Genomic DNA, 24,577 nt, shown 5'->3' on the forward strand with positions numbered 1-24,577 from the left:
TGTTTATTATTATAGGTTTAAAAAAAATAAACTAAAATATAATAATATATATATATTTATTTTTTAAACACATTTCTATAGCTACTTCCTGGTTTCTGGCCTAGGCCAAAACGATGTCATCCATCCCAGGTGTCTTTATGGGAGGAGGGGCTCTCTCAACTAAAAAAACACACTCTGCCTGCATGCCTGAGCTATGGGCAGAAGGAAAAAAAGAAAGTAAACGCTACATGAATCATCTGCCCTTACTCAAGGTGGTGGCAGATAGAAATGCAAGGGGGGGGGGGGGGGTTCAAAGTAATTTCTTTGCAAAATAAATCATGGAGACACGGATGGATAGGGGAGTTTGCTTTTTTTTTATTTTTATTTTATTTAAAAGCATCAACCACTTGAGCTCCAGAAAGTTTTGTGAAGGTCTTCAAAAAGTCCTGAACCCCATGAAGCAGCAACCACCCCCACCATCAGACGATCACCCGGCACAACCCCTCCATGGATCTCGCCCCTTGAGGGTTAGGGCCCTTAGATTGTACGCTCCTCGGGGGCGGGGACTGATGTGAATGTAATATATACGTAAAGCGCTGCGTAAACTGACGGCGCCATATAAGTACCTGAAATAAATAATGGATTCCACCCGACACCTCTTTAGTAAATCCCGTCTTCTCACACGTGTGATACAAAGGGAAGGAAGGGTCACCAAACCTGTTCCATGTCTGGCGGGACACATTGAGAAAACACTCATTTCTAAAGGTCAGGCTTACAAAGGAAGAAACACAAAGCATGCGGCCAGTGAAAGCTAATCGTTGACACTTAAGAGCTCCTTGTAAGCGGATTTACGATGATGGAGAAGATAGGAGAACACACAGGACCCGCAATCCTGACAATTGTAGCAGATCATCGGTGATCGGTATAGGATTGTGTATATGGAGGTCTTCAATTGGTTTTTTTCTTCTATTGGTCGAACTAGATCAACGGTAAAACTGCGGCTCAGCTACTTATTTTTACCGCCGTCCCACCTGCCTGCAAACAGAACGTAAGCGCACGTCTCACTTTCATCCCAAATCCAAAGCATAGGAGGAGGTTGTTCCTCAATCGTCACCCCTCTCTGACCAAATTCGCAGACGCGGCCAATTCTACAAAAACTTTATTCCAGGTTTGTTGTGAAAACATTATTACAGAACACAGAAGGAAATATCGTTTCAGTTTCCTAATCGCAGATTTGCCAGAAAGGATTCATGATCACTCGTCAGGCAGGATGACGTCATCGCGTGATTAATTCATCACCTCTGAAAATAATTAACAGCCTGCAGAGTCCGGCCCTAGTAAACCCACAAGGAGGCTGCCAGCAGGACGGGCGGTGACAGCGACAGCCACGGTGTCACAACATAGTGGGGGGGCAGGTAGAAGGCAGAAAGGAGCAGCAATAATGGCCGGCTGTGCTGGGAGGGGAGCCCAGGGTGTGGGTGCCGAATGACACACCTCCCCGCACAACCATCCCAGGAATGTCCACAACACCCCGCAGACCATTCACCCAGACCTGGAGGAACGTCCGCAACACCCCGCAGACCATTCACCCAGACCTGGAGGAACGTCCGCAACACCCCGCAGACCATTCACCCAGACCTGGAGGAACGTCCACAACACCCCGCAGACCATTCACCCAGAACTGGAGGAATGTCCACAACACCCCGCAGACCATTCACCCACAACTGGAGGAACGTCCACAACACCCCGCAGACCATTCACCCAGAACTGGAGGAAGGTCCGCAACACCCCGCAGACCATTCAACCAGACCTGGAGGAACGTCCGCAACACCCCGCAGACCATTCACCCAGAACTGGAGGAACGTCCACAACACCCCGCAGACCATTCACCCAGAACTGGAGGAACGTCCACAACACCCCGCAGACCATTCACTCAGACCTGGAGGAAGGTCCGCAACACCCCGCAGACCATTCACCCAGACCTGGAGGAACGTCCGCAACACCCCGCAGACCATTCACCCAGACCTGGAGGAACGTCCGCAACACCCCGCAGACCATTCACCCAGAACTGGAGGAACGTCCGCAACACCCCGCAGACCATTCACCCAGACCTGGAGGAAGGTCCGCAACACCCCGCAGACCATTCACCCAGAACTGGAGGAACGTCCGCAACACCCCGCAGACCATTCACCCAGAACTGGAGGAAGGTCCGCAACACCCCGCAGACCATTCACCCAGAACTGGAGGAAGGTCCGCAACACCCCGCAGACCATTCACCCAGAACTGGAGGAAGGTCCACAACACCCCGCAGACCATTCACCCAGAACTGGAGGAAGGCCCACAACACCCCGCAGACCATTCACCCAGAACTGGAGGAACGTCCGCAACGCCCCACAGACCATTCACCCAGACCTGGAGGAACGTCCGCAACACCCCGCAGACCATTCACCCAGAACTGGAGGAAGGTCCACAACACCCCGCAGACCATTCACCCAGAACTGGAGGAACGTCCGTAACCGCCCGCAGACCATTCACCCAGAACTGGAGGAACGTCCGCAACGCCCCGCAGACCATTCACCCAGAACTGGAGGAACGTCCGCAACGCCCCGCAGACCATTCACCCAGAACTGGAGGAACGTCCGCAACGCCCCGCAGACCATTCACCCAGACCTGGAGGAACGTCCGCAACACCCCGCAGACCATTTACCAAGAACTGGAGGAACGTCCACAACACCCCGCAGACCATTCACCAAGAACTGGAGGAACGTCCGCAACACCCCGCAGACCATTCACCAAGAACTGGAGGAACGTCCGCAACACCCCGCAGACCATTCACCAAGAACTGGAGGAACGTCCACAACACCCCGCAGACCATTCACCCAGACCTGGAGGAACGTCCACAACACCCCGCAGACTATTCACCCAGAACTGGAGGAACGTCCACAACACCCCGCAGACCATTCACCCAGAACTGGAGGAACGTCCACAACACCCCGCAGACCATTCACCCAGAACTGGAGGAACGTCCACAACACCCCGCAGACCATTCACCCAGACCTGGAGGAACGTCCACAACACCCCGCAGACCATTCACCCAGAACTGGAGGAACGTCCACAACACCCCGCAGACCATTCACCCAGAACTGGAGGAACGTCCGCAACACCCCGCAGACCATTCACCCAGACCTGGAGGAACGTCCGCAACACCCCGCAGACCATTCACCCAGACCTGGAGGAACGTCCGCAACACTTACGCTCTAATGTCCCCTCCCCCACAGTCCCATCAGTCTCTGTACCAGAGGAGCTTACACTCTAATGTCCCCTCCCCCACAGGCACATCGGTCTCTGTACCAGAGGAGCTTACACTCTAATGTCCCCTCCCCCCACAGTCACATCAGTCTCTGTACCAGAGGAGCTTACACTGTAATGTCCCCTCCCCCCACAGTCCCATCAGTCTCTGTACCAGAGGAGCTTACACTCTAATGTCCCCTCCCCCCACAGTCCCATCAGTCTCTGTACCAGAGGAGCTTACACTCTAATGCCCCCTCCCCCACAGTCCCATCAGTCTCTGTACCAGAGGAGCTTACACTCTAATGTCCCCTCCCCCCACAGTCCCATCAGTCTCTGTACCAGAGGAGCTTACACTCTAATGTCCCCTCCCCCACAGTCCCATCAGTCTCTGTACCAGAGGAGCTTACACTCTAATGTCCCCTCCCCCCACAGTCCCATCAGTCTCTGTACCAGAGGAGCTTACACTCCAATGCCCCCCCCCCCCCCAGTCTTCATAAGGAGTCAAGCACTCCATGCTCCCCCTAGATCGGACATCCCCCCCTCGGTGGACCGGCCCTCTATCACACCTGGAATCTCTCTTCCCACCATTGAACCTTCTGCTGCGTCTAACAAGCCGCCGTCTGTCTGCGAGTTATGACTGGAATACCAGACAAGACCCGGGACGGATCTCAGGAGCCGGCGGCTTCACATGAAAGTGACAGGAATACAGATAGAGATCGTCTAGTAACACGTCTGTCAGAGCGGTGAGCGCGGCTCCTGTAACCGCGAGGAATCCTGCAGGAGAGGGAGGGAGACTCCGACAACTTCAACAGGCATTACAAGCTCGTAACTTGGCACTCCAGGGTCCGGCCCCGCATCGTCTCAGACGTTTTACAAGGAGTCCCACGGCTAAATTACAGGGGAAGGGATCAGTCTGAGCGGCACATTCAGCAATAAACTCGCACTCACGCCAAGTCGCACAGCAACTGGGATTGGCAGCTTGTAGTCTGCGCCAGGGAAGCATGTGACCGAGTGACAACGCAGGAGCACAGTCAGGAAATCCCTGAACAAGGTCCCTCATGGCCGGAGAAAGGATGGGACTGTGGGGGAGGGGACATTAGAGCGTAAGCTCCTCTGGTACAGAGACTGATGGGACTGTGGGGGAGGGGACATTACAGTGTAAGCTCCTCTGGTACAGACTGATGTGACTGTGGGGGAGGGGACATTAGAGTGTAAGCTCCTCTGGTACAGAGACTGATGTGACTGTGGGGGAGGGGACATTACAGTGTAAGCTCCTCTGGTACAGAGCCTGATGGGACTGTGGGGGAGGGGACATTACAGTGTAAGCTCCTCTGGTAGAGAGACTGATGGGACTGTGGGGAGGGGACATTAGAGCGTAAGCTCCTCTGGTACAGAGACTGATGGGACTGTGGGGGAGGGGACATTGGAGTGTAAGCTCCTCTATACAGAGACTGATGGGACTGTGGGGGAGGGGACATTGGAGTGTAAGCTCCTCTGGTACAGAGACTGATGTGACTGCGGGGAGGGGACATTGGAGTGTAAGCTCCTCTGGTACAGAGACTGATGTGACTGCGGGGGAGGGGACATTGGAGTGTAAGCTCCTCTATACAGAGACTGATGGGACTGTGGGAGGAGGGGACATTAGAGTGTAAGCTCCTCTGGTACAGAGACTGATATGACTGGCTCAGTGATCTCTGTACATCGCTGCAGTATATGTCAGAGCTAAATAAATCTATAATAATAATAATAGTGTAGGGCTGTGGGGGAAAGAAAGGAAAAGTAAAAGGGAAAAGTAAAAGAAAAGGGAAAAGGAAAGAAAAAAAAAAAAGGGGGGGGGTAGAGTTTATTGCCGCTTCACCCCGGGTTCACACAAGTGTTTTCTGCCACGTTTTGCAGAAACTCAGTACAGTCCATTTAAAAAGATTTCCTATGAGACCAGGGGCGGACTGACAACTCATGGGGCCCCCAGGCAATAGGGGATCATGGGGCCCCTGTGTCCTTGCCCACACTCAAACCACACCCAAAAAAGCCCATGAAAGGTACCAGGGGAATCTCATGGGGCCCTCTATTGACCCTGGGCCCTCGAGTACCCCAATAGTCAGTCCACCCCTGTATGAGACATAGTCATATCTCTGTGTTTTCACCCGGTACGTTTTTTTTTTTTTTGGAAAGGGGCGGGACTTTTTTTTAATGCAAAAAGTAGCGTTTTTAGTTCTTTAGACTTCAATGGGAATGCTTCAGAAAAGCATGTTTTGCGTTTTTGCATTTAAAATCTGCCTAGTAACAAGAAAATTAAAAAAAAAAAAAAAAAAAAAGTAAAGAAAGGAAAAGAAGAAAAAAAAAAAAAAAAAAAAACGCAAAACACAATGCAGAAATGACTCAAAACGCAACCTGCATATGTGTGAACCGAGACTTAAAGATATACAATTCAGAGACGCCGTTTGCATCCAATTCCACTGCAATCTAGTTTAAGAAGAAAAACATTTTTGCCCTCGGGGCCCCAACACCCTTGTCTGACATTCACAGATCACATCTGCTAAACAACCCGACACACAAAAGATTTGAAATAAAAAACCGTCCTCGGGTGCGAGAGATTCCAATACATAGAAATGTAAAAATCACAGGCCTTGCCGGAATGTGCAGAATGCTGCAGGTTGCAGAAACATTTCTCAGCAAATAGTCGCCGATTTCCCCATCTGTACAATACGGAATAAACATCGCATTCCGAGGAATCACATCTGCTTTAAATCACAGCCGGCCTGACATGGCGACACAACCAACCTAATTTTTTTTTTCTAAATTATAGAGAAAAAAAAACAAAAACAAAAAAACACAACATTGGAATTTCTGGATTCTGAAAGCCAACGGCAGCCGGTGGGTTTAATGAGCGGTAATAAAGATTAACCGCCAGGAGCCAAACAACAGCGGTCAATGGGAGCCAAACGACCAGAGAAAACGGTCAGGACTTGTACAGCGACCTGTACTCGCAGGGTTCACCGACACAATCACAACATTGGGGGGGAAAAACAAAAAAAGAAAAGCAAATAAAAAAGAAAAGAAAAGTGAATAAAAAAAAATAATTAATGATATAGACTAGAATAGAATAGAATACATAGCAACCAGCAGGAGACACAGAAGATACTTTGTAACACCTTCTCTCCTCTATTCACCGATAACGGTCTATGGACATGAAACGTTCCACAACCATCTGCGCCTTTCCCTTTCCTCCGCAATCACCGGTAGAACGGCGAGGAAACATTTACCGGGGTGAATAAAGCCGCTTTCACCAGCGAGCGCGGTATAAAAATGCGGCATTGTTAGAACAGCCAATAAAGTGAAAGCGCAAGTTGGCCAACAAACGAGTTACAAGTCAGTTTTATATTCAGAAATCTCTCAGAAGAAGTGAGGGCAATGGCGGCCGCGAGATTTTACAGGTAATGACTTCTGTTACCAGGAAAAATGAGTCATTTTCCTCTGAAAAGGCGAGATCGCCACTCCTCCACCGCGGGAGCGCAACAGAGAGGTGCCACTGCAGTTATAGAGATATATATATATATATCTATATATCTATATCTCTCTCTCTCTATATAGTTAGATATGTTGAAATGCGTTTGTTTTTTTATTACAAAATATTTTAAAATACATTTTAAATAGACTGTATGTCTTTACAAATACAAATCTACATTTTTGGAATGCATTTACAAATATATGTTAAAATAACTTTTTTAATGTTAAAAATCTGAAGAAATGTAAAAAAAAATATATATATATATATTTTTTTTATTTAATTTATTTTTTTTAAATTAAGTCTTCAGTTTTTTTCATATATTTTGTAAAAAAAACGCATTCAACATGCAGAGTATGTGTTCATGTATGTATGTATATATATCTCGATAGATACATACATATATATATATATATATATATACACACACACACACACACACATAAACTGCATGTTGAATGCGTTTTTATTACAAAATATATGAAAAAAAACTAAAGACTATATTAAAAAAAAAAAAAAAATATATATATATATATATATATATATATATATATATATATATAAATAAATATATATATATATATATTTTTTTTTTTTTTTTTTTTTTTAAATATATTCTTCAGATTTTTAACATTAAAAAAGTTATTTTAACATATATTTTTACATATATTTATAAATGCATTCCAAAAATGTATATTTGTATTTGTAAAGACATACAGTATATTTAAAAAGTATTTTTAAAATATTTTGTAATAAAAAAAAAAAAAAAAAAAATGCATTTCAAACATATCTATCTATATATATATAGAAATATAGAATACGGCCAAAATTGTAGCATTTCAAATATATGTCAATATATTTGGGAAGAATATTTTTAAAATATGCCAAAATATATTTTTCTTTCATGTTCATGTGGATGAGAAACAAGATGAGGCATAGTGCCTGGTCTCCTAGGTGGCCGGTTCGCACCGTTGCGGTGGTTGTGCGCAGAAAGCACAGGAGGATGTACTTTTTTTCAGTGCCGTGCGCGTCAATCCACTGGTGGCCGATAGAATTTAAAGAAATGTCACTGTGTGACATTTCAATAAAGTTTTTTTTTGTTTGAACAGTGCCATACGCCGCAGTCGGTGCATTGACACTTGCCGTCTCGGCATCCCACCGCATCTCCAAGAAAAGGTTGGCTACAGCGCGGGCATCTCGCGTGCAGCAGAGTATCTCCCTATATCTAAAGTAGGATAAATCCCTTCCATACATCCGGACGGATCTTCCACATTTCCAGGAAATGTTCTGAATGTATTGCACACAAGCGCCCATTATCGGTGGTGATGAATCCGGCGTTGGCCTCATCCAGTCTGTTGCCCATTGGACCAGAAACGTGTTTACAGATCCCATTCCTATAAAAGTGAATGGCCTTTGTGTTCCGCGAGGTCGACTGAGTCAGCTGATGCCGGAGACTCGGCCACAATGGGAAAACGACACAATGCGAGCCGAGCCTTTTCCCAAGATAGGAGCCATCACCCCTCCCCCCATAAATCCTCTCCAGCCTGGGGGCCCAATCTGAGGTCACAGAACATGAGAAGGACCCGCTGATGATCACGCAATGCAGTCTGGAGGGATTGCTGGTGTCACAAAACCAACGAGTTCACCCAGCAGTGCACGGTATGACGTCAGGAATGAACGGCAGTCATACAGGAGAACGCAAGCGATTCTTTACTATTCCGCACAATCATGGCTTATCATTGGCTGGTCAGTAACCGAGTCATCGCATCCCTTCCCTCCCCCACCCGTGTGTCTTCAGATCGTTCCTAGAACATAACCAAAGAAAACGGGACAATTGTATCAAATGCTTAAATTTTCCTTTCCTGGCACCAATCTATGGCAGCGTACTACCACATATATCCCGCCATGTTGGCGCCAGGAATAGCATTCCCGCTCCTCTCACACACACCATTGGCTGATCCTTCTCTTCCCAGCGACAGACTCCTAGCGAGAACATAAAATTATGTCGGCCACGCTCCACTTGGCTTCTTGAAGCATTTTGTAATGATTGATAAATTGATTGCATACAGCAGGGCTTGAAATTTCCACTCGCCCGCTCGCCAAATGCGAGGGGAAATGGAGCAGGTGGCTTGCAATGCGATCCCCAGGCATCGATTTGTGTTCCACTTGTGCTCCAAGCCTCATTGTGAAGCCAACTTCTGGTTTCCTCCTCGCCGCCTTGGGGGACACGAGGAGAGGCCCGCTCTCCACCGCCTTGGGGGACACGAGGAGAGGCCCGCTCTCCACCGCCTTGGGGGACACGAGGAGAGGCCCGCTCTCCACCGCCTTGGGGGACACGAGGAGAGGCCCGCTCTCCACCGCCTTGGGGGACACGAGGAGAGGCCCGCTCTCCACCGCCTTGGGGGACACGAGGAGAGGCCCGCTCTCCACCGCCTTGGGGGACACGAGGAGAGGCCCGCTTTCCACCACCTTGGGGGGCACGAGGAGAGGCTGCTCTCCACCGTATTGAGGGACACGAGGCCCGCTCTCCACCACCTTGGGGGACACGAGGAGAGGCCCGCTTTCCACCACCTTGGGGGACACGAGGAGAGGCCCGCTTTCCACCACCTTGGGGGACACGAGGAGAGGCTGCTCTCCACCGTATTGAGAGACACGATCCTGGTCTCCACCCAAAAACCGGCTGTCCTTGAGGCGTTGCACCACTCCTGGCTTGCTCACAAGGACAGGAAGTCTCCAAGTACGACACCTCACCCGTGTTCCCGATACGCGAAAGCAGACGTGCAAAAAAACTTGCATATACCAGCCAATAGGGTTTTATGTTTCTTGGGCAATGGGTCACTTTGACCGGAACACACACCAGTTCCACCCAAAATTAATTTGCATGTGAGAAGATCCCCCCCGTTAATATTTCCCAATTCTGCCCAACAAAGCAAAATGCAGAGGATGCATCCTGGACGGCAGGAATATTTCCCCGCTGTTTGGGCAGTGGCCTCCTTAAGGGCAGCTTGCGTAACTGGGTTCTCCTCCATGCAAGGGGAGGGGTTCTTGGGTAGTCTGCATGGAGAGGACCAATTTAGTGTACTCTCAGGATTGTCATGCCCTCGTTGGGGACCCGCAATTCGGAGGCTCAGGGAGACTTTAGGATGGGCAAGAGCACCCAAAACACTGATTACAGGGACTTTGGGCTTGAAGGTGTTAAGCCACCTGGAGAGCAACGGGCTGGAGAGCAACGGGCTGGAGAGCAACGGGCTGGAGAGCAACGGGCTGGAGAGCAACGGGCTGGAGAGCAACGGGCTGGAGAGCAACGGGCTGGAGAGCAACGGGCTGGAGAGCAACGGGCTGGAGAGGATATTGAGCAGCTGGATGGATGTGGTCCATAGATGTGATCTGGATGCATAATGGGGACAAGAGATCACCAACTGGCCGTTTGTGAAAGTCTTTATAGAACCGGCAGAAATAGGCAAACAAAAACCGCTTCCTTCAGCAAAAACAAAGCCAACGACCTGCACGCCATACTCTATACACCATGTGCCCAGGGGTCCATTTATCACAAGGCAAACAAGGCATTTCCCTAGGGAAGCATTTTTCAGGGGGACAGCAGCACCCCCAAGAAGAAGGGGCATATGTGGCATGGGGACCAGGTGAGATCCGAGAGAGGTTGTGGGCTGCTTGATGGTGTATGGAGAGCCCGACTCTTGTTCCGGGGGATGTCCACAGCTGTGAAGGTGAGTGTGTCTCTCTCTCTCGCCGTGGGGAAGGGGGCTCTCTCAGGGGGGTGGGCAGAGGTTTGGCTGGTCAAGGTCAGGCTCTTTCTCCATGGGGAGCGCCCGATTTGTGTTTTGCCTAGGGCAGCACCAAACCTACATACACCACTGCATGTACCCAAATCAGAGGCTTGGCTTCCCACCCACCAAGGTGTCCCGACGCGGCTGCGTCCCCCGTTGGCCTTGGTGGGTCCCAAAGTGGAGGTTTCCAGCCGTTCTGCAGAGTCTCCTCCACAAGATGTTCCTCAAAAGTCCCATTCCAGCATTTTTGATTATGGAATGTGGCACATTTGTTTCCTTTTTTCATCCTTATTGGGCAAAAAAAAAAAAAAAAAGAACTTTTTGGTGGTGATAAGGAGACTTACTTTCTGCAAAGCCGACGGAAATGAGATTTTTCGGACCCTCCAGAACGAAGCAGCAGGAGAGGACTTTGTAGCCCCAACAAATCAACACCACCTTGGGGAAGCACATGGGTGCGATTATCAGGAAATCCACTCTTTATTAACACAGAAGAGTGCGACGTTGTCCCGACGTCCTGCAATAACAAGCGGCGGATAAATCGCTCGCTCCCGTCAGCGCCGAGGTCACGCGGACAACCCCCGCTCTGTTATTGGAAGCGTCCAGTTACAGCCGCTGATCGGCTTGGCGAGGCCGAAGGATGAAGATCAAGCCGCCAGAAAATTAAAGAGATTTCTTTTAATGGCCATCAAAATGTTTTCACGCCAATCTCCCAAAAAACAAAAAAAACTCAAAGCGGTGTAATCCGGCTGTTATTGCGCGGGGTCCGATGATAAGCCCCCCGCTGTTGTGATCCTGCCGACTGCGCCAAATCCAAATGATTTTAAGATGGACGTGCCTGGAGGTTGGTGTGTAATGAATCCCTTCCCCCGACGAGGTTAGGAACACTTCGTCATGCCCATTAGGACCAGAACAAAGGAAATTGGAAGCGGTTCGTTCATCGCGAGAGGTGAACAAACCATAAAAGATCTAAATATCCAAATCGCTGCCAGATCCTATTATTTAGTTTGGGGCTGTTTTTTTTGTTTAAAAAAAAAAAAAAAAAAAAAAAAAAAAAAAGGTAAAATTTGTATTTTTTGCACCAATACAAAAGAAAATGGGCAAAGTTCATGCCGGTCTAAGATACATCCACAAGGTTCAATAGTTGTAAATGAAGAAAACATACAACACCAATGATGGGGCGCCATTCCTGCCACTGACACCAGTGATGGGGCGCCATTCCTGCCACTGACACCAGTGATGGGGCGCCATTCCTGCCACCAGTGATGTTGCGCCATTCCTGACACCAGTGATGGGGCACTATTCCTCCCACTCACACCAATGATGGGGCACTATTCCTCCCACTGACACCAATGATGGGGCACTATTCCTCCCACTCACACCAATGATGGGGCACTATTCCTCCCACTCACACCAATGATGGGGCACTATTCCTCCCACTGACACCAATGATGGGGCACTATTCCTCCCACTGACACCAATGATGGGGCACTATTCCTCCCACTGACACCAATGATGGGGCACTATTCCTCCCACTGACACCAATGATGGGGCACTATTCCTCCCACTGACACCAATGATGGGACACTATTCCAACCACTGACACCAATGATGGGGCACCATTCCTCGCCACTGACACCAATGATGGGGCACCATTCCTCGCCACTGACACCAATGATGGGGCACCATTCCCCCCACCAATATCAATGATGGGGCACCATTCCCCCCACCAATATCAATGATGGGGCACCATTCCCCCCACCAATATCAATGATGGGGCACCATTCCCCCCACCAATATCAATGATGGGGCACCATTCCCCCCACCAATATCAATGATGGGGCATGGTTTACCCCCAATGGCCACAGTCTGGACCCCTCAGTCTGAAGGACGGTAAAGGGTGAGAGGGAGGAAGAACCCAAAAATTCTGGGTTGTCACTGGAACAGGAATAGAGAGAAAATCTTCCAAAAAGGGAAAGTTGGTTAGTCTTGGGTTAATAGATGGAGGAAAAAAAAACCTGCTATTGGCCCACACTGGCAGAGACCGGCCCACACACTGGCAGAGATCGGCCCACACACTGGCAGAGATCGGCCCACACACTGGCAGAGATCGGCCCACACACTGGCAGAGACCGGCCCACACACTGGCAGAGATCGGCCCACACACTGGCAGAGATCGGCCCACACACTGGCAGAGATCACGTAGCCGAGTGGAGTTGGAGATTCGGTTCATCTTCAGGTCTTTGAGGCCATTCACCAAAGGTTACATTTTAGTAATTATTCACAAGTGTTCTATCCTGCGGTCGGCCGAACGTCACAGACGAGTAATTGTCAGTTTAGTAATATTTGCACAGACTAAGCCGTATAAAACACAGAGAAGAGTAACGCCGCCGGAGAAAGTCCACAAAGTCCTGAAAGCCGAGAATTAGGAGGAGAATTAGGATGGCAGACGAGCCGTTTACCAGACAGGTCAGGGCATGCCGAGCAAACAATGACATGCCGCTCAGAACTCCCGAAACACGACGGACGCGCGACCTGCTGTGTGCGCACAAACCACACACCTGTCTGACCACATCCAGCGCAATGGAGGAACGTCACTCTACGAGACGCAAACCGCGCACTCATGTGACCACATCCAGCGCAATGGAGGAACATCGCTCTACAAGACGCAAACCGCGCACTCATGTGACCACATCCAGCGCAATGGAGGAACATCGCTCTACAAGACGCAAACCGCGCACTCATGTGACCACATCCAGCGCAATGGAGGAACATCGCTCTACAAGACGCAAACCGCACACTCATGTGACCACATCCAGCACAAAGGAGGAACATTACTCTGCGAGACGCAAACCGCGCACTCATGTGACCACATCCAGCGCAATGGAGGAACATCACTCTACAAGACGCACAAATATAGGACTGAGGATTTGGAGCTTCTCTGGAGTGTTTATTATTTCAGGTACTTATATAACGCCATCAATGTACTCCGCACTTTACATATATATTGTACATTCACATCAGGCCCCGCCCCCGAGGAGCGTACAATCTCAGGTCCCTAACTCACATTCATACATACACATACTAGGGACAATTTAGACAGGAGCCAATTCACCTCCCAGCATGTCTTTAGAGTGTGGGAGGAAACCACAGGACCCGGAGGAAACCCACACAGGCACAGGGAGAACATGTAAACTCCAGGCAGGCGGTGCTGTGGTTGGAATTTGAACCAACGATCCGAGTACTTCCAGGTGGAAGTGCTAACCATTGAGCCACTGTGCTGCCCGCCGACTCAAGTGACCTATGTGCGGTCAGCAGAAATGATCAAAAATATGCAAAAACCCCCCAAAAAACAAGTGTTCCCGCCACTCGGCCTAAGCTCCAGGGCACTCTGTATACCTATAGAAGCTCCCATTCCCCAGAGAACTCCAACCTCAGAGCTGGAAGTGCCGGGGGCCCCCCAAGTTGCAGCACACCTCCTGAATCCCGAAAACTGCTGAACGCACTCAGCCACGGCAGCCAAGCCATTATTCCAACCAGTTCAGCCAAATCAGCAGCGACGTGTCGGAAAGTAACAAAACGTTAAAATAAAAAAAAATAAAAACTTCTGCCCATATTTCCCAGGAACCAGAAACCCGAGGGGACACCCATCTTACAAAAAAAAAAAAAAAAAAGTAGATTTTCTAAAAAACATAAAATGGGGTTCTGATTCACAAAGAATTTATACCATTTAGGCAGTCTTCATGAAATCCTTGAAAAGAGAAAAAAAAAGAACAAAAAAAAAAACATAAACACAAAAAAACAAACAAAACACAAAAAAACAAACAAAACACAAAAAAACAAACAAAACACAAAAAAACAAACAAAACACAAAAAAACAAACAAAACACAAAAAAAAAAGGGGGGCAGAGAGATCAGAGGGCATCCAGTTGCATTTGCAAATTGTTGACAATACCCTCATAATTTAAGCTCCTCCTACAGGACCGGGCCAGCCAACCAGATTTGCAGGATATCGCATCCGAGCTGCAGAGAAGCCCATTGTTGGCATCATTCTGCAGCGAATCGTCTGAAGGATCGCTCGCTCTCCCAAGTTCCTGAACATTCCAGCCCCCTCCGGATTTCCGGAACATTACGGACAATATATTCAAAATTATATTTATATTTCGGTTTTCAGGCGATTTGTTAAAATAGTTTTTTTTGTTTGGAGTTTTGAAGGAAAAGCCTATTTTCCTGGATGCAGCGACTTCCGTGTGATATTAGTTGGCGGGCGATGCGAGGATTCGGTTTCAGCCAAAATAAATAAAAGAATGGCAGCGAGTATTGTTCGGCCGGAGCGGCGCGCAGACAGAAGAATCGCCCGCTGAGCTCGCGGGGGACGGCGCGTCGGATAGAAGAATCGCCCGCTGAGCTCGCGGGGGACGGCGCGCCGGACAGAAGAATCGCCCGCTGAGCTCGCGGGGGACGGCGCGCAGACAGAAGAATCGCCCGCTGAGCTCGCGGGGGACGGCGCGCAGACAGAAGAATCGCCCGCTGAGCTCGCGGGGGACGGCGCGTCGGACAGAAGAATCGCCAGCTGAGCTCGCGGGGGCCGGCGCGTCGGACAGAAGAATCGCCCGCTGAGCTCGCGGGGGACGGTGCGCAGACAGAAGAATCGCCCGCTGAGCTCGCGGGGGACGGCGCGCAGACAGAAGAATCGCCCGCTGAGCTCACGGGGGACGGCGCGTCGGACAGAAGAATCGCCCGCTGAGCTCGCGGGGGACGGCGCGTCGGACAGAAGAATCGCCCGCTGAGCTCGCGGGGGACGGCGCGCAGACAGAAGAATCGCCCGCTGAGCTCGCGGGGGACGGCACGCAGACAGAAGAATCGCCCGCTGAGCTCGCGGGGGACGGCGCGTCGGACAGAAGAATCGCCCGCTGAGCTCGCGGGGGACGGCGTGTCGGACAGAAGAATCGCCCGCTGAGCTCGCGGGGGACGGCGCGTCGGACAGAAGAATCGCCAGCTGAGCTCGGGGAAGACGGCGCGTCGGACAGAAGAATCGCCCGCTGAGCTCGCGGGGGACGGTGCGCAGACAGAAGAATCGCCCGCTGAGCTCGCGGGGGACGGCGCGCAGACAGAAGAATCGCCCGCTGAGCTCACGGGGGACGGCGCGCAGACAGAAGAATCGCCCGCTGAGCTCGCGGGGGACGGCGCGCAGACAGAAGAATCGCCCGCTGAGCTCGCGGGGGACGGCGCGTCGGACAGAAGAATCGCCAGCTGAGCTCGCGGGGGACGGCGCGTCGGACAGAAGAATCGCCCGCTGAGCTCGCGGGGGACGGTGCGCAGACAGAAGAATCGCCCGCTGAGCTCGCGGGGGACGGCGCGCAGACAGAAGAATCGCCCGCTGAGCTCACGGGGGACGGCGCGTCGGACAGAAGAATCGCCCGCTGAGCTCGCGGGGGACGGCGCGTCGGACAGAAGAATCGCCCGCTGAGCTCGCGGGGGACGGCACGCAGACAGAAGAATCGCCCGCTGAGCTCGCGGGGGACGGCGCGTCGGACAGAAGAATCGCCCGCTGAGCTCGCGGGGGACGGCGTGTCGGACAGAAGAATCGCCCGCTGAGCTCGCGGGGGACGGCGCGTCGGACAGAAGAATCGCCAGCTGAGCTCGGGGAAGACGGCGCGTCGGACAGAAGAATCGCCCGCTGAGCTCGCGGGGGACGGTGCGCAGACAGAAGAATCGCCCGCTGAGCTCGCGGGGGACGGCGCGCAGACAGAAGAATCGCCCGCTGAGCTCACGGGGGACGGCGCGCAGACAGAAGAATCGCCCGCTGAGCTCACGGGGGACGGCGCGCAGACAGAAGAATCGCCCGCTGAGCTCGCGGGGGACGGCGCGTCGGACAGAAGAATCGCCCGCTGAGCTCGCGGGGGACGGCGCGCCGGACAGAAGAATCGCCCGCTGAGCTCGCGGGGGACGGCGCGCAGACAGAAGAATCGCCCGCTGAGCTCGCGGGGGACGGCGCGCTGGACAGAAGAATCGCCCGCTGAGCTCGCGGGGGACGGCGCGTCGGACAGAAGAATCGCCCGCTGAGCTCGCGGGGGACGGCGTGTCGGACAGAAGAATCGCCCGCTGAGCTCGCGGGGGACGGCGCGTCGGACAGAAGAATCGCCCGCTGAGCTCGGGGGGGACGGCGCGTCGGACAGAAGAATCGCCCGCTGAGCTCGGGGGGGGGACGGCGCGTCGGACAGAAGAATCGCCCGCTGAGCTCGGGGGGGACGGCGCGTCGGACAGAAGAATCGCCCGCTGAGCTCGCGGGGGACGGCGTGTCAGACAATATCTCGGGATCCTGGATTTGCAGAATTCGTCGTCATCGCTTTGTGGAACTAAAAGCTCTCTGGGCCCCGGGGCACACCGGTGCGGCTTTGAAACTGCGCAGATTCCAAAATGGCAGACCAGTGGGATTTGGATGTTCGATTTCATTGCAGCTTGGGACTTCGACGCCAAAGCTGCTGCGACTTGAGCCGCAACAATGTGAACGGTTCCATTGCTGCGAATGGGGTGGGACTTTGAACGGTCAAATCGCAAGTACACGGAAAATTTGCCGCCATATTGTGGGACTGAATGACAGGTTTTTGGCTTTTGACGTTTTTTTTCCTTCCGCCCCCCCATCACTGCTGACAATGACCCCCGAGGGCTGACTGAGAGCCGCATGTGGACCCATGAAACCCTGATATTACAGGGTTTCACGGGTCCACATGCACGCCGTGCTCAATCGCCAGCCAGTTGCTCGTGTCCTCCCTGCCGGCCCGACACCAACAACGCTCGGCATGTCCCTCTACAGATTTATGGGTCTTGTTTGTCGGAAACAAAAATTGTTGACAAGAAAGATTCCGCGGCCGGCCGCCTCCGGGGCCCGAGTACCGGGACTGGCAGTCCCTCGCTGCATGCCATGTCATGCGATGTGCACACAGACAGCCCGGGGACATGCGTCTACAAAACACGCTATGCATGGTGCATAGGACCGCTCATTCCTACCCGGGGTGGGGGGGTGGTGGGGTGGGGTGGGGCAGCTTCGGGGATTTTGTTGTTCGGCTGTACAGGTCAACGATTCGCTGAACCCACATTGTATCCACGGGGGCGGGGCTAAAGCTGGGGACTACCTGCAGGGCCGGGACAAGGGGTGGGCAGGAGGGGCGACTGCCCTGGGCACTGTGGTCTTATGTGAGGTGGGGGGGGCACTGCAAGGAGATGGGGGGGGGGAATTGGGGGAGGGCAGGAGGTACTAATTGTTATAGGAGGGGAAATTTGGGAGGGAGTGGTTATTTTGGGGGAATTTGTATTGGGAGGCGGGGGGGGGGGGAATTTGGTGGCGTGTGCACTAGAAGAGGTCATATGGTAGAAGGGGGAGAGGATTTGTGCTAGGAGGGAAATTTTCTTCTTTTTGGGGGGGGGGGGGGGGAATATGTACTATTAGGGATGAGTGGGGATATTTGTGCTAGAAGGGGAAATTTGGGAGGGGGGGGGAGATTTGTTCTAGTAGGGGGAAATTTGCGCTGGGACAGGGGCATTGGCATGAAGGAGGGGGGGTTGTGCTCAGAAGGGAAATTGGGGGCGCAAAGATTTCTGCTGGGAGGGGATTTCAGCAGGGGGGGGTTGTACTGGGAGGAGGGGGATTTATGTTTAGGTGGTAAGTATGCGGATTGGTGCTCAATTTTTTTTTTCTTTGGGGGGGGGATTTTCGCACTCATACGTCTCGGGGGAGTGCAGTTTGGCATGTTCACTCTGGGCTCCGACACGGAACAGCGCTCCTATCTGCTCATTACATAGCAGGCTCTGCTTCCTCCTCACTTGGTCCAGAGTTCCCCTTTACAGTCCAGGGTAGGAAGAGTGAAAACCTCTGGAAAGGAGTCCCGGAGTCACAGAGAGCAGAGGCCGGTGTGCTCCAGAAACTGCCTCTGTATCTCCCAAGGAAGGAAATCCCCCCCCCCCCCCCCCCCCCCCACGATCGGCCATCCTCTGCACTGGGGTCACAGCAAACTGCAACATTCCGGTCAGAATAGAACTCTTCATGGATTTCATGTTTCCTTCGGCAACATCCCTACACCCCCCTCCCCCCCCCAGACGTCCACCCGCAGCTCGCTTCCAGAATTGTTCGGTCGGCTTATATCCAAAGCAATTCTGGTTCCAAAATATCAAATGGAACACCCAACACCACCAGTCCGCGAGAAGTGTCCGGGGTCACCGACTTTCCTCTGCGCGCCACTCTCTCCACCAATCAGATTACTATCCAGAAGGTAACATTCCTAATGACAGCCAGCGATCACCAAACTCTCCACCAATCAGATTATTCCCCATGAAACAAGAGATTACAGGGCCCTAATGGGGCGAGCGGCACAAGTCCACCCCGAGTCCTGTGTTGCTATCCACAGGCGGCTCACTTAGGGCAGCTAAACCCGAGCAGAAAGCAGCCTCTGTAATGGACCAATGGGGCGCCCACTAAGTGCAGCACAAAAGTCATCCAGTATTATAATACAATCAGCAGCTCGCTGGGTTAGCGCATCAAACGCATTTCTCCACAAAGACACCACTGCCAGCCCCACGGAGGTCTCTGCCTGCTGCCCGACCCAGCGAGCTGCCAAGTGGATGATTTCAATGCTACACTTAGTGGGCGCCCCCTTGTCCCAGATTACTCCCCATGATGGGAACATTTCCGATGACATCCAGTGCCCGCCATACTCTCCACCAATCAGATTATCCCCCATGATGGGAACATTTCAGACATCCAGTGCCGCCATACTCCAACCAATCAGATTACTCCCCATGATGGGAACATTTCTGATGACATCCAGTGCCCGCCATACTCCAACCAATCAGATTACTTCCCATGATGGGAACATTTCCAATGACATCCAGTGCCCGCCATACTCCAACCAATCAGATTACTCCCCATGATGGGAACATTTCTGACATCCAGTGCCCGCCATACTCCAACCAATCAGATTACTCCCCATGATGGGAACATTTCTGACATCCAGTGCCCGCCATACTCCAACCAATCAGATTACTCCCCATGATGGGAACATTTCTGACATCCAGTGCCCGCCATACTCCAACCAATCAGATTACTCCCCATGATGGGAACATTTCTGACATCCAGTGCCGCCATACTCCAACCAATCAGATTATCCCCCATGATGGAACATTTCCGATGACATCCAGTGCCGCCATACTCCAACCAATCAGATTTACTCCCCATGATGGGAACATTTCTGGAATCACTGCGTTCAGCTCCACCAACCAAAATTCATTCCCAGAACAAACGATCGTTCCAATTTTAGGAATTCACGTCGAGATATTATCTGTTAGACGCCAACCGCACTTCCTGCTGTATATAGCGACAGACGGAGAATTTACAAGCAGCCCACCATGCGGCCCCCAACCCCACGGAGCCGAGTATATATAGCACAGACGAGGCAACGACAGAATTTAGGAGTCGGCTAGACCGATGCGGGGCCCAAGAGGTGCTGCTGGAGAGTAAAACCCTCATAGATACCAGACGATTTATACGCTTGTGATTGGTCAGTCGGTGGAAATGTCCTCATCAGGAGAAAACTGACCATTTGGAAACTCTGGCACTGCCCGAGGGCCCGGGGTCAGTAGGGGGCCCCATGAGATGCCCCGGTACCTTTTTCATAGGCTTTTTTTTAGTTTGGGCAAGGACACAGGGGCCCCATGATCCCCTCTTGCCCGGGGGCCCCATGAGTTGTCAGTTCACCCTGGTTCCTCATTGTTTCATATACGATGGATCTCAGGTGCCCCCTCTAGTGGTGAGGTGTATACAGGCAGTTCAGTCGGCTTCTGCTGCTGAGGATAAATCGGCTTCAGGATAAACCACACGGGGAGAACCATTTTATTATTATTTTATGAATCGTTACCGATTTTGTGTTGTATTGTGAGAGGAAAACGCCCAACGCGGTTATAAAACGGCCAATGACCTCACGCCCTCCAATACGGTTCTCTATGTACGGAGGGACATTGGCCGTTTTATATTCACGTTGGGCGTTTTCCTCTCACAATACAACACAAGATCGGTAACAATTCATAAAATAATAAAATGGTTCTCCCCGTGTGGTTTATCCTGAAGCCGATTTATCCTCGGCAGCAGAAGCCGACTGAACTGCCTGTATACACCTCACCACTAGAGGGGGCACCTGAGAACCATCGTATATGATACAATCTGGCTATATACCAGCAGATCGGCAGATTCTGGAGGATTTCACACAAACTCCTCGAAACGTTTTCTGGCTGACAATGTATACATTGCAGATCGAATTAACAGCATCGATCGGCAAGCAAATGGGAGGCTCAAAAAAAGTTGTTGTCAGCTATCAATGATGTACCCTGGCTACGGGGACTGGTTCCCCACGGACATATGCTGGGCAACCTCAGGCCATGCTGTGACTTGTAGTCCACCAACATCTGCAGGTTGCACATTAGGGATCCTCTACTCCTGCCGGTCGGTCGCTCCTCTATTGCTCGCAGCGATCGGCGGCCCTCAGAGTCTCAGGTTTTGGCAGGCGGTCCCCTCTGCACCACATTCCCGGAACACAGGAAGAGAAGTGACTCGTCCTCACATGGGGCCCGCTCTGTGACTCAGGATCCCGGGAACACCCGCATGAAGCCCCTTATCTCAGCGGGAATCCCGGGGATTCATCACACAGCACAGGCGGGCTGCAATCATGTCATCGCCTCCTGCATGTGTCTGCAGGTGACACGGGATCCTCCAACTGTCATTGAGGATGCAGAGAGAGGTGTGACCGGGACCCAGACCGCGTGTTTACTAACAACGCAATCAGGGGGGGCACACGGGGGTCCACAAATGAGGGGATGACAGAAGCCGGGGTGCTGCATCTGTAAGGTTACACGGGTCTACACCACGGATGTGCGGTCCATACATACAGAACACGGAAGGAGGAGTACAGGGGGGGAGGGGCACAGGGAAGCTGCAGGATCCACAGTACTGGGCACACAGGGTGCAGGCACCAGAAGAGGGGGGCATAGGAAGAAGGGGACGGCACACAGGGTGCAGGGTCAGGGTGGTGGAGGGCACACAGGGTGCAGGGTCAGGGCTGGGGTGGGCACACAGGGTGCAGGGTCAGGGTGGTGGAGGGCACACAGGGTGCAGGGTCAGGGTGGTGAGGGCACACAGGGTGCAGGGTCAGGGTGGTGGAGGGCACACAGGGTGCAGGGTCAGGGTGGTGGAGGGCACACAGGGTGCAGGGTCAGGGTGGTGGAGGGCACACAGGGTGCAGGGTCAGGGTGGTGGAGGGGCACACAGGGTGCAGGGTCAGGGTGGTGGAGGGCACACAGGGTGGTGGAGAGCACACAGGATGCAGGGTCAGGGTGGTGGAGGGCACAGGGTGGAGGGTCAGGGCTGCGGTGGGCACAATGGGCACAGGGTGGTGGAGGGCACAAAGTGTGTAAATGAAGATGCAGTGGGCACAGAGCGGGCACATTGGGGTTGGAAGTAGGGTTAGTACTGAGGGACAGAGGGTGCAGATTACCTAAATCATGGGAACAGAGTGTAGAAGGTCTAGAAGGGTACATGGAGGAGTAGTGGGCACATGGAGTGCAGAAGTAGTGGGTCTAGAAGGGGTACATGGAGGAGTGTGGGCACATGGAGTATACGAGTAGTGGGTCTAGAAGGGGTACATGGAGGAGTAGTGGGCACATGGAGTGTAGAAATAGTGGGCACAGCCATGTTCCCAGGGTGAGGTGGTGGTGGGCACACAAGACGATGGAGTAGTGGGGAGGGGATGAAGGTAATGGGGTGGTAATGGAAGCTGGCAGGGTGCTGGAGTAGTGAGGGCCCAGGGTGAGGGCACACGGGGTGTACGAGGAGTAAGCAGCGGGCACAGGGATGGGGTACAGGTGTAGTAGGGGATCTAGTTGGTGTAGAAGAATTACTGGTCACCATTCGGTTGGGTTGTCCCTCTTTGGTATAGAAGAATAAGAAGTGGGCACAGGGATGGGGTACCCCGGGTAGTAATGGGGTACACAGATGGGGTACAGAATACTCAGTAATGGGCACTGCTAGTTTGGGGCTCGTGATAGTCGCCCCTCCTGGTACAGAAAGAAATAGTAGTGGGGTACACCGGGTATAGAAGATTCAATAATGGGCACCATGGGGTTCGCTTTGACTTACCTCCTCCGGAAGTCGCCCTTCCCTCTTGGTATAGATTAGTGGGGGGGGCACAGATGGGGTACAGTATTGGGGGGCACAGATGGGGCACAGTATCAGGGGGCACAGATGGGGTACAGTATCAGGGGGCACAGATGGGGCACAGTATCAGGGGGCACAGATGGGGCACAGTATTGGGGGGCACAGTATTGGGGGGTACAGTATTGGGGGTTCAGTTTCAGGGTCTCACCTCCTCCGGTAGTCGTCCCGCTCCCTCTTGACTTTGGCCAGCACGTTGTACAGAGCCCGGATCTCGGGGGTGATGGTGTCGATCTGCACACCGACCCCGTCGGGATGAGTCCAGGACACCCCGGGCCCCTGCACGGTCTCCAGGCCGCCCCCGGTACGGCGGACGTGGGTGTAGCTCCAGATGGTACCCGGCAGGCGGCTGTAGGGTTTGAGGTTGGCGTTGGGGGGGTCGGGGTCGGTCTGTACCGCCTGCTCCCGGTGGTAGATCCTCAGGCGGCGCTCCTCCCGGTACCGGCCGTACTGCTCCTGCAGCTGTTTCTCCAGCAGCCGGTTCCGCCGCTCCAGTTCGTGCACTTTGGCCAGGAAGCAGCGGAACCGAACGTTCAGCGTCTTCAGCACGTGGATGTTGGAGCCCAGATCATTGCGGAGGGCCATGGTGACCCCGGAGCCCGGCGGCGGGGGTGGTCCGGTACCGGGCGGGGGAGGGGGGTCCAGCTCCCGCATCATGTCCCCGAAGAGGACGGAATTCATCATCCGCCCGCCGCCACCGCCGCTCATCCTCGGCTCCTTCTATGCGGCACCACCGACCGACCGTCCCTCCCGCCGGCCGCCCAGCACCAGCGCTTTGTACCGCACAACGCCCCCACCGGCCCGGGAACGCCCTCTAGCGCACGGCGGGACCGCCCCCCGGTGATGTCACTGCCCGGGCAACACCGACCTACAGAGACCCGCCTGCCGTGTGACATCGCCCCCGTGTGTACAATGTCACCCGGGAACGGAGCGGACACGATGTATGATCGGTGCGTGTATACGATGTATCCATAGAGGACAATGTGTCCGATCCACACCCGGGGCGGAGAGACGGTCCGTACCCGGAATATACGGTGTATACAGTCCGTACCCGGAATATACGGTGTATACGGCCCGTACCCGGAATATACGGTGTATACGGCCCGTACCCGGAATATACGATGTATACGGTCCGTACCCGCTATATATGGTCCATACCCGATATATACGATTTATACAGCCCGTACCCGGTATATATGGTCCGTACCCGGTATATATGGTCCGTACCTGGTATATATGGTCTGTACCCGGTGTATACAGCCTGTACCCGGTATATACGATGTATACAGCCCGTACCCGGTATATATGGTCTGTACCCGGTGTATACAGCCTGTACCCGGTATATACGATGTATACAGCCCGTACCCGGTATATACGGTCCGTACCCGGTATATACGATGTATACAGCCCGTACCCGGTATATACGGTCCATACCCGGTATATACGATGTATACAGCCCGTACCCGGTATATACGGTCCATACCCGGTATATACGATGTATACAGCCCGTACCCGGTATATACGGTCCATACCCGGTATATACGATGTATACGGTCCATACCCGGAATATATGGTCCATACCCGGTATATATGGTGTATACAGTCTGTACCCGGTATATATGATCCGTTCCCGGAACATGCGATGTATCAGGAGCGGACTGACCATTTGGAAACTCGGGCACTGCCCGAGGGCCCGGGGTCAGTAGGGGGCCCCATGAGATGCCCCTGGTACCTTTTTCATAGGCTTTTTTGAGTTTGGGCAAG

The 24,577-nt window shown here is 52.6% G+C and overlaps 1 protein-coding gene across 1 annotated transcript in view; it reads right to left on the bottom strand.

Moving 5' to 3' along the window:
* The window catches only part of IFFO2 (intermediate filament family orphan 2), a gene marked incomplete at its 3' end in the record, with an annotated part of 83,111 nt that extends 59,401 nt beyond the window's left edge, over positions 1-23,710 (bottom strand). Inside the window, exon 1 of the mRNA XM_089665565.1 lies at positions 22,965-23,710. Coding sequence (XP_089521691.1) covers positions 22,965-23,521 — 557 coding nt within the window. The remainder of the gene's footprint in view (positions 1-22,964) is intronic.
* Between the last annotated feature and the right edge of the window lie 867 nt (positions 23,711-24,577).

Source organism: Staurois parvus, unplaced genomic scaffold (assembly GCF_062004578.1).
Source record: "Staurois parvus isolate SC_StPar_1 unplaced genomic scaffold, SC_StPar_1.0 ptg002242l, whole genome shotgun sequence".
NCBI classification, from domain to species: domain Eukaryota; kingdom Metazoa; phylum Chordata; class Amphibia; order Anura; family Ranidae; genus Staurois; species Staurois parvus.